The 11120-nt window shown below is 47.3% G+C and overlaps 1 protein-coding gene across 1 annotated transcript; it reads right to left on the reverse strand.

The window, feature by feature from the left end:
• Positions 1-6186: 6186 nt before the first annotated feature.
• On the reverse strand, positions 6187-10992 carry LOC106949338 (annexin A2; the record flags this gene model as incomplete). Its single annotated transcript, XM_015035513.1, has 11 exons — positions 6187-6344; positions 6807-6929; positions 7020-7078; positions 7163-7258; positions 7372-7465; positions 7803-7862; positions 8522-8601; positions 8713-8803; positions 8920-9033; positions 10709-10803; positions 10875-10992. Coding segments are annotated over 11 exons (990 nt in total), but the record flags the coding sequence as incomplete, so codon positions are not given.
• Positions 10993-11120: the final 128 nt, after the last annotated feature.

Consider the following 11120-nt stretch of genomic DNA (forward strand, 5'->3'; position numbering starts at 1 on the left):
GATGAAAGAGAGAGAGAGACCACGGAGGGTGAGAGGGGAATTTTTTTTATACGGAAAATTAATGCATCCATAAAAATAATCCAAAACATGGTAATCTTAACATGGAACTTGCCTTGTTATGATAAGCTCCAGACAAGACGCCATTCTGCTGCCCCGCTCCTCGGCAACCAGTGACGTCACGGATACGTCAGAGTTGTGGGAGGAGCTCTGTCTGGTGTCGAATAATCACCAGACAGAGCTGCTTAAGTTTAACTCTGGAATAACACCGACTCCTCTGGGAAACTCTGGGAAACTAACACTCCTGTCGTTGAAACAAGTGTTGAATTAACACCAACACTGGAAATCTAACACTTTTGATTTTGCTGTGTAAATGGTTTTAGATTAAAATCAGATTAATTACAGTTCCTGAAATGAACTTGATAGTGATGATAATAATAATAACTCATAATATCAGATAATATTGACACTGAGCTTCTGCAGGACAATTTGGACTTTTGTCATGGTGTGTGGTTGTTGGTGATGGTGAGAGAGACGCCGGGGAACCCAGGTAGTCATGATGATGAAGAAGATTTAATGATGAACCAGGAGGGACAACAGAAAATCACTGGTAGCACAGGAACAGACACAGATGTGAGACACGACAACGATCCGACAAAGAACACTGACAACAGGTGGGACTAAATACACTGGGAGGGTAATCACAGGAACGACCCACAGCTGGGATCAATCGAGACAGACTCAGGGGAAAACAGGACTAGACAGACAGAAACTACACAGATCCTAACAACTTTAACTGAAACAGTTAACAGAATCCTACATGTTTGCTCTCAGAAACGTCGCTGCTGGTCTAATTTGTCCTTTTTGGTTTGGGACAGTCTCCATGGTTACATGTCCAGAGTGTCCCTGCCTGCCCACTGATAATGGATAAAAGGTTTCCTCACTTCAACCTTCAATAGAAGCTGATGACAACCTTATTTTGTCAGCTACCACTAGATGGCAGCAATTCCTGACCGCTGGACCTTTAAAAATAAAAATAAACTAAAGATATTTTATTGATATAAAATTGACTGAATCCAGATGACAATTAATTGTTCTGCATATAACAGAGTCTGAATAAATTATTGAGGTTTTTGTGAAGATGAAATATCAAGTTAATATGAATTTATGACCTTTAAATTCTCTTAAAGCTGCATGAACGCAGAAGAACCGAGTTCACTCTCCGCTGCTTCGTTTCCTGGTAATTTCCTAAAAATGACAAATAATAATGTCCACCGGAGGAAAAACAATTAGAGCCGTGGAAGAAGAAAAGCACATCTTCACGGCTGTCAGCGGGAAAATGAATATTTGTGGAGAAAAGCCAAAGACTGCGGCGGCGTCTCCCATCCATCAGCGGAGCTAATTCTCAGGGAGCCGCGGCGGCTGAAAAACAGCCATAATTTAGTCCGTCCTTATGTATTTATCAAGATGAATAATCAGGAGGGAGAAGCTGAGGATCGCTCCGACACATCAATATTCGGGCGATCAGCGGCCCATGAGCAAACAGGGAGAAGCGCTGGCCTCGGCACATTTCAGCGCCGCAGCTATTAACGGACGGCCCGTTATTTATTTCCTTTCCTTCTTATTAACGCCGGACGTGATATTATTCTAATTATATCGGCCCAATCAGCAGAGTGCGCTGTCTCTGGCTCATTTCCATTAGCTTTGTCTTTCACACTGTGATACTAATTCAATGAGACATCAAACATTTAAATGGAGGGAGATGCAGAGGTCAGGAGATTCTCTGTAATTGTGTTTGTCCCCCGCCGGATGAGCGATCGCAGCGTCCCAACGCGCCGCTCCCGGATCCCAATGCTAATATGTGTTTAGCTTAGGACGCCGCGCACGCGCAGGGCTTCCGCGTGCATGGCGTCAATCAGACTCACCTGGGCAAACTCCTGATGGACGGAGACACTTTGAGACATCAGGGGGAAAAGAGCAGGAAAACCAGAAATGAAACAGAAACATTCAAGAGGAACTGCAAGAGCGAGGAAGAGGAGGAGGAAGAGAGGAAGGCTGGTTATGGAAGTTAATTTATCACCGAAGGTGGAGGGCGACCTCTGGGCGTCCCGCCCTCCCTCCATCACCTCCATCACCTCCTCAGCTGCTCCCGTTAATTGTCGGATCTGGCAGTAAATGAAAATCAAGCGGCTGATAATGAATGGAGGTCATTACTCTGAAGGCTCCGCGCCTCCCGGCTCAGTTTTAGCTTTAGGAGGAAACCGGAGACGTTCCTGAGGCTCATGGCGTTCCCAACGTTCCCAACTGAGGTTCCTGCTACAGCTACATTCATCTTTAGCAAAGCAACCGAGGGTGAAAGCTGTTCCTGCTCTTTATTATCCAGTAATTATCATGTTAGCATAGCGTCACCCAGCGGAGGCTCAGAGTTTCTGATGGTCCCAGTTCTCCGCTGGAACCGTGACGTCAGACCGTGAAACGTTTCGTCATTCTTCCTGGCTGTTCCAGCAGAACATTCTGGGCTTCTCCACCTGAACTCCACCTGCTGAGCATCCGCCCTGCGGTCTGTGGCAGGTTCAGCCACGCATTGATGGTTTCCGTTGATCTGATCAATCAATCAATGTTTATTTCTGTGGCACATTTCAGAAACAAGACAGTTTTTCTAGGTTTTACTGGCTCTGGTCTTTAGTCGACAGTGAAGCAACAGGAAAGTTCACAATGAGAGAAGGGATGCGTTCACACTGCAGCCTGAAGTGACCCAATTCCGATTTTTTTGGTGTAATGTGACCTGTATCCGATCTTTTCATGGCAGTGTGAACAGCACAGGTCGGATTCTTTTTCGAATGTGATCCATATCCGATACGTATCCGATTCAAATGCGACCTAACGTCCAGGTCGCATTCATCCGAACTGAACGTCACTGATTCTCAACAAATCTCACTATTCTGCGTCCTGATAAGCGCAAGTGGGAAGAAAAACAACAACCATGACAGATTATATGAGGATTAAGTTGTTAATATGCTGCTCCGGCTGGACAACAACTTCAAATACGCAAGCTAAGCTCCACCGTTAGCCTCCATGTTTACTTCCGCAAACACTGAGCACTTCTTCTTTTCATGGCAGTTGGCAGAACACTGAGAACGCTGACGCTATGGCGCCCTCTACTGCGCATGTGGGACACTTTCAGGTCGTTTGCCCGTTCACACTGCAGAACGCATACAGGTCGCATTTACTGGCAGTGGGTCACTTCAGGCTGCAGTGTGAACGCACCCAAAGTCACCAGGCCGGGAATCGAACCCCCGCCATCTGTGAGCGGGTCAGCCCAACAGGAAAGTCCCGGTGGCCCGATGACCCAATCTGAACTGGACCGAGTCGGCCTCACCAGAACTGGGAGGACAAGGTAGAGATGGACAGAACCACACACGGCAGAACCAAGAGACCAGAACCAAGAGAACAGTTTTGTCTGAACCGAATCTCGCTGAGCGAACTCAGAACCGACCCATCACCTCAACTGGACCTCCCCGTCCAGGAACCGAAGTCCTTCTCTGTTGCAGAAGAACTTTCTGTTGAACCATCAGAGTCGGTTCCTCCTGTTCCACGCCGGATCTTCCCGACCCGATACGGACCAAACCCAGTTCTGTTCTGACCCTCAGTTCTGGATTTCCTGCTGAAAACTGAAGTTCAGTTCTGTCGGATTATTCCGAGATCCAGAGAGTTCCGACCCAAACAAGAACTAGCAGAACCTCCAGAACCAGGTCCATCTCCAGCAACAGAGTTTATTCTCTGATTGATCCAACCTGAGGAACAGATTTTATTTCTGAAGCTCTGGTTGTTCTGGTTCTATCCTCGTTCTGGTTCTGATGGACCGGTCCAGTGGAGCTGGCTTTAGAGGAACATTCTGAATGATTCGAATCATAAATTCCTCTGCTGAGGCAGCGCACCTGGAAGTGGGCGGGGCCTGAGCTCACCTTTTAGCACCTGCAGGTGTGGCGCTGTGTTAACATGTTTTATGAGACAAACGGATCCCAGAGCCTCAGGGTTCGGACCGAGTTCGGACCGGGTTCTGCCGGACCCGTTGATAAAGTTACTCTGTCAAAAAGCAACAACAATAATTTGTTTTATTCTGCCAGAAAAAGATTCTTTTTTTAATTCATTCATTCACAAATAAAATATTTTATATCATTTGAAGCTAAATATTCAGTTTGAAGTTTAATATGTTTTTGGAGATAAAATTTAGTTTGTAAACTAAATATTTAATGTTATAACTTTAGCCTCACTGTACGAGTGTAGTGGCAATAAATTATGAATTGATTTAGCTTGAAGCTAAATATTTAGCTTTGTAAGAAAATATTTGTTTTAATCTGAATATTTGCTTTGGCGCCCTCTAGTTTCGGCGCCCATCATCCTGGCCTGTTTGTCGGATCCAGTTCCTCCTTTTTCTTTCCCAAAGTCTATAAACATTTTTTTTTTATCACAGATGAGAACAAATATATCAGACAGAAGGTTTTAATCGGTTTTATTTCGAATGAAACGCTTCCTGTTTCAGCCAGCAGCGGTTAGTCGGTCTCCATGTTTGCTGGTTATTTGGGTTTTTAACCGGAACCGGTTCGGACCGATGCTCTTGCTCAGATGAAGAGGAGTCGCGCTGGAGAAGGAAAAGTTGCTCCTGACTTTTCTGCTCCACTTCCCTGAAAGTTGGCGCGTCAGCAGGGAGCTGCGTTCCCTGGGTAACCGCGCCATCTCGAATGTAAATAAGTTGCTGTGAAATAAATAATGGGAACAAGTGTGGAGATTTACAGTCTCTGAATCAAACTCCGCAGTCTTTGCTCCCAAATATGTTCAATAAAAGATTCCACAAAGGGAACATATGTTTGGCTGTTTGCCTGCGCGCCGCCTTCCAAAGCCGGATCCCGCTCCTGCAGCCGGGGCGAAGCGGCGCGGCGCGGGGCGCTGGGACATGAAACATTTATGCTAATTGTTGCAAAACTTCCCACAAAAGCGGCAAGAGGCTGCGGAGCGGAGCTGTCAGGATGAGGAGCGGGAATCAAAGGCCGCAGCTCTTTAAAGGTGCTGTAGCGACGCGCCGGCATCAGGAGCCCGTCAGGCTGCATTAGCGCAGACGGCCGTCACTCAGCCCTGCAGGCAGCGACTCCTCCATCTCTGTCAGCCGCTCCGTCACCGCCGAGGCTGACACACATGAAAGCCGGATGCAGCTGCGGAAGCTCCGGATGCTCCCGGAACGAACATGAGACGCGGCGGCTCAGTCGGCGGCCATGAATCCCGGCTTCAAAGCTGCACAAGCGGCGCTGCGCACAGACTTCTGAGGAAAGATGATTCAACACGCTGCAGCTTTCAGCGGGAAATATTTGTTGTTTCTCCTGGTTCTACTGTTCCGTGGAGCGGCAAGCCGGACCGTCCGGCGACAGATCCTCATCCAGGCAACCCGGCCGGACACGCATCAACACCGACCGGTTCACCTGCCGGTCTGGAGCTGGATTAACTGGGAGAGAGAAGCGCTTCATCAGCGTGGTGTGTTTCCTTAGCTCACCTGAAGAGGGCGCGGTCTGGGCCGGGCCCACATCCAACTCCTGCCACCACCTGCAGGACTCCCGGTTCCGGTCAAGCCGACATGTGAGGATTATGGATTTCAATCAAACATTAATTTGGGTTATTTAGTGTGTTTATTAACTACAACCTAAATATTTAGAGTTAAACTAAACATTCAGTTAGCAAGTTAAATATTTAGTTTCAGAACTTTGTTCCGACCTAAATATCTATTTACTAAACTAAATGTCTAGTTGTAGCTAAACATTTAGCATGCTAAATATTCAGCTTCAATTGCATATAGTTGCAAACTAAATACTTAGTTGGCAATCTAACTTATAACTAAATATTTAGTTTAGAACCAAGCAGTTAGCTGTGATATTTGTAACCATCAGGTGAAAACATGACTTTGGAAAATTAATCTGTTGTTTTCTTGCTAAGATTCGTACTGAAGAGGAAAAATGTTTCTAGATGTGAAATGTTTCTCTGACTTGCTGTTTTCTGCATGAGACGGTTCTAAGGTTTATAGTTTGTTCCTAAATTTAAACATTAAAATGTGTCAGAATAAAAACAAAGATGTTTGGTTTCAGATCTGCCTGCCTGCTGTGCCTTTGCTGCCCCCTGCCGTTCAGAAACCAGACACTCCTGAACAGCTTTTCAGACTTTTTTATTGCAGAAACTGAATCAAAGGTCAACAGGTCACATGACCATCTGCGCCCTGGTGCCTGCTGGGAAACGCGGTCCCTTCAGTCGTCTCCTCCGCACAGACTCAGCAGAGCCTTCTGGTAGTCTCCTTTGGTGTGTTCCTGCAACAGAACCGGGTCTCAGTCAGAATCAGAACCAGGATCCAGATTTCATCCACATGGGACTGAATCTGCTGGCTACTGGGAATTACACTGTGACCATTAACTCTGACCACTGGGAACTCTGGGAGTGAAGAAGCTGATTTAATTTCAGTCATTTTTAGGTTTCATAAAGATGAAAACAGAACAACCGTTCGCCTGAGGCTGAACCGTCTGAACGGATCAGAACCGACTGAAGGATTCCTCAGATCTGAACCAGAGAGCAGAGTTACTACTTCCTGTGGTCCAACATGGAGCCAGGCTCAGCTATCAGCTGTTACCACGGAAGCAGATCCAATATCGGTTACCGTGGAAACAGATGCAGCATATTTTCCTGAAACGGGCCCATGCAGGTTTGGGGGACAGACCCTGTAGCTTGTGGTGCGTTCAGGGTCTCGGCCTGCGTGGGACACTGCAGTGACTCACAGCGATGGTCTGGTACAGAGACTTCTTGTGCTGCCTCTTGAACTCGGTTCTGATCCTCATCAGGTCCACTTCGCAGCGGGACACCAGGATCCGGGTCACCACCTTCTCCTTGGCTCCTTTACTCTGAAGAGACAGACAGCGGGTCAGAACCCAACCACGGATCAGAACCAGGGCCCAGAAACCCAACCAGAGGCACACGGTGGTTCTGGTTACCTTCATGGCTTCGTAGAGTTTGTTGGCAAAGTACAGCTGCCGGTTCTCGAAGCACTCCACTGAGAGGAAAGCAGAGTCAGTTAGGAGGCTCTGAAGGGTTCTGGTTCTGGTGGGTTCTGATTGGACCTGAGGATGGAACGTACCCAGAGTGAGGAAGGATTTCTCCAGGTCTCCCTTCACCTCCTTCTTGATGCTCTCCTTCATGTCGTATGGACTGTAGCTCTTATAGCGCTCAAACACTGGCACACAGGACGGAGGACAGTTACCATGGTGACCCAACAGAACCGCCCCAGACCCGCAGCAGACCGAACCAGGCCAGAACCCATCACTCTGACTGTGAACTCATCGGTACCTTTCTGCAGGTGAGGGATGCTCCTCTGGGACATGATGGAGATCCAGGAGCTCACGTCCGTCCCCTTCCTCTTCACCCCGGCCTCGTACAGAGCCTGAGCACAGAACCGCAGGTAAACCAGGTCAGAACACAACTCTAACGTTAGAGGTCCAAACACCAAGCCGGACCCATCAGAACCTAAACAATATGAACTGAGTTGCTTTTTAAATGAACACCAGAAATCATGATAATGACTTGGAGCTCAAGTCAGAACAAAAGTCCGGAATGAGTCGGACCCAGAGTCCAAGCGAGTCGGAGTCGGACCCAGTGGACTTTGGAAGAAGAAAAACGACAACGTAGGTAGTCGGGCGCCTGAGGCTGCGCGAACCAACGAGTAAAAATTCTTTGTTTCTGACCCGTAGAGGAGCCCGGCGGTTCTGAAGCGTACTCACTCTGGCGTCATCGTCGATCTTCTGGTAGTCCACCACGTTGCTCGGCTCGTCTCTTCTGGTCTGGAGACGGGAGGAAACGTTCAGAGGTTCACTAGTTCTGGTCACATTTCAGTCAGAAGGCAGGTCAAAGTTCTCTGTCTTCCTGGTTCTAATCAGAACTCCAGCAGAAGCGTTCTGGACCAGCAGGGTTCTGGACCAGCAGGGTTCTGGACCGTTAGTTTGTCAGTCAGACCTGCTGCAGGAATCAAAGCCACTAAACGCCTGGATGAGTTTCTCTAGTCTGAGACTTTAGTCCTCTGGTCCTGAAATGTTCTGCAGGTGAGAGAAGGCCCACTTTGGAACTTTATGCAGCTCTGACGGTTCAGGTCAAAGGTCATCCTGACCTCTAAAGCTGACTGATCCTTCCCCTTTAATAACCTCAGTTTCTGTTCAGATGGAGAAAGTTTTGGCCGTTATCTAAGCATCTGGGTTCAGTCACCAGGTGACATCATGATGTAGTGTGTATTACCTGTACTGTCATGGTACCTAATCTAATACTTGGTATAGGTTCTGCTGGTTTACAGTAACCGGATCAGAACTTTCCAGCTGACTTTAAAAAGATTAATCATTAGGATTTAAGTCAGAGTATTCTACTCAGTCTGGTCCAGTCCAGTCCATTTTGGTCCAATTGGTTCTGCATGAACACTTGGAGCAGAGACCCGGTTCTGGTTCTGTGGTACCTGGACCAGAGCCAGCAGCAGCTTGGCAAAATTTCCCGATGTGTCTCCTGAGATGTCCTTCTCCAGCTCCTTCTTAAACACTGCAGAGACCAAATAAAGAGGACTGAACGGCAGAGTAAACCCGATCAGAACCTGGTCCAGAAGGTTCTGGCAGACCAGGAATCTTCTTCCTGTCCGTCTCTGTCACTCACTCTCTCTGTAAGCCTTCTTGATCTCTGCCAGCTCTTCGTTGTTCCTGGAGCAGACCAGTTCGATCAGCGTCTCCTCGTCGGTCCCCAGGCCCTGCACAGATCCAGAACCAATCAGAACCGAGTCAGGCTGGAGATCCTTCTGCAGCAGGCTGAGCTTCCTGCGTTGACCAGCAGGTGGCGCTGCCGCTGCTGGCAGTTAGCTCTGACCTTCATGGAGGCTTTGAGCTCCGAGGCGTCATACTGGGCGGTGCTCTTCAGCAGACCCAGCAGCAGGGCCTCCAGAGAGCCGGATAGCGCCCCCTTCAGGGCAACACTCAGGTCCTGCACAACAGATACATTCATATTGACATATTCAGTTCCTTCCGCAACCACCAGGGGGAGACATGAATAACTTCACATGAGCAGTAAGTCCTTCCCTGATTGGTCATCACTGCTTGGCGGAAAAACAACTCCATCAGTTGGCCTGAGCAGAGTTTACCACCGATTGCTCTTCAAAATATCTTCAAGCATCGAACCATGTCTTTATTGAGCGGGTAAGCTTGGTATATTTTTCGTTTATAGCAATACTTGACTTAGTTTACCTGTTTAAAATAGTTTTTTTTTGTGATGCTGTTATTGCGACTGTGAAACTCCATTCTTAAAAGGGTTGTTTTCAGATTTGGAGTTTAATTTAACCATTATAATTAAGTTGCACTTGGACAGTATGCAGTCTGAGTAATTTGAAAAGATGTGCTCTTGGATTCGGCTACGTTGCCTACATGATTTATTTCTATTTACAGTATTTTTGACTCATTTGAGATGGCTATGCTAACCGGAAGTAGCGTTTTTGAATGCAACTGCGCAGTTAAATGAACAAGTTTTCCTATGAAATACAGACGTTAGAATGCTTGTTTAGTTATTTATTTGCATATTTTAATTATGTTTACCGGTAAGTTGATTTAAATTAATGATTGAATTTGAAAATGAAATTAAAACTTAACTGATGGCGAGCTGGTATGACGTTTTATTTTTGTTCAATTGATTATTATTTTCGGCTAGATTTTAATCCTAAAATAACAGCTAAATTTCTCTTTTGAAGCCTTAAATTTAACACACACTTCACGGAGTGGGCAACTCCAGGCCTGGAGGGTCTCCTGCAACTTTTAGATGTGTCTCTACTCCAAAACACCTGAGCCAAATAATGTCTTTAGCAGGACTCTGGAGAACCTGACTGATTCAGCTGTTGGATTCAAGCGTGTTGGACCAGGGAGACGTTCAGAGCTGCAGGACACCGGCCCTCCAGGACCAGGACTGCCCTGAACTGTTTCTCTGTTCCACCATTTTTGTTCGTCATACTTTGAGTTTCTCATAGACCAGCAGTCGGCAACCCAAAAAGTTGAAAGAGCCATACTGGATCAAAAAAGCAAAACAAATCTGTCTGGAGCTGCAAAAAATTAAGTCTTATAAGGCTTATTATGAAGGCAAAACAGGCTTTAGGTGTTTATATTAGCTATTTTATCGTCTAATGAAAACAACTAAGTGCATACATAATTAGCATTCATGATTAAATGTTTATTTTCCTGCAGCGTCCTGCTTCATCTTGCTGTGCACAGCAAGATGTAACTTTAATCTTGACGTGGCAGCTATACCTTCCCTGGAAATGTCTTTCCACCTCATGTATTTTTTTGGACTATAAGCCGATACTCTTTCCCCACGCTTTGAACCATGCGGCTTATAGCCCTCTGGGGCTTATCTATGGACGTTTCCAGTTGAAAAAAAAAATTAGGTGCGGCTTAGTAAGGTGCTCTTTTGAAAAAACTCCAGAGAGCCACTAGGGCGGCGCTAAGGAAACACACTTTAAATATCAAAACACACTTTACACATCAATCTGAGATGGATCTATGGGGTTTCAATACAGGCCCTCAGTCCGTTTCCTCTGAGGCTCGGTCCACATCCACCATGGTTCTGTGTCTGCTCCGGTTCTACAGAACCTGGACCGGAGGAACCGGGTTCTGACCTTCTTGGCGATGCGCTCGTACTCGAAGGCGATCTCCCGGCGCTGCTCGGCGCTCCGCCGGGTCAGGATGTCGATGATGGTCTGTTCATCCACGCCTGGGAGGAAAGGTCAGAGGTCAGGCTGGTCCCTGCCTGGCTCCTGGGCTCCTCGGGATCTGAACCCTCACCTTTGGTCTTGATGGCCGTCTCAATCCGGGCCGCGTCCCGGGCCGCGTCAAAGTCTCGGACCGGAACCACGGTGGGGAATTTGGGCTCTTCCTCCTGCAGACAGAGGAAGCAGAACCTTCAGAACCTGGATCGGGTTCTGGACTGGATCTGGAAACCTTCAGAACCACCTCTCTCTCTCTCCCTCCCTCCCTCTCCCTCTCTCCCCCTCCCTCTCTCTCTCTCTCTCCCCCTCCCTCTCTCTCTCT

The sequence above is a fragment of the Poecilia latipinna genome, unplaced genomic scaffold (genome assembly GCF_001443285.1).
Source record: "Poecilia latipinna isolate Pla-1442-1.1 unplaced genomic scaffold, P_latipinna-1.0 Scaffold336, whole genome shotgun sequence".
Classification (NCBI taxonomy): domain Eukaryota; kingdom Metazoa; phylum Chordata; class Actinopteri; order Cyprinodontiformes; family Poeciliidae; genus Poecilia; species Poecilia latipinna.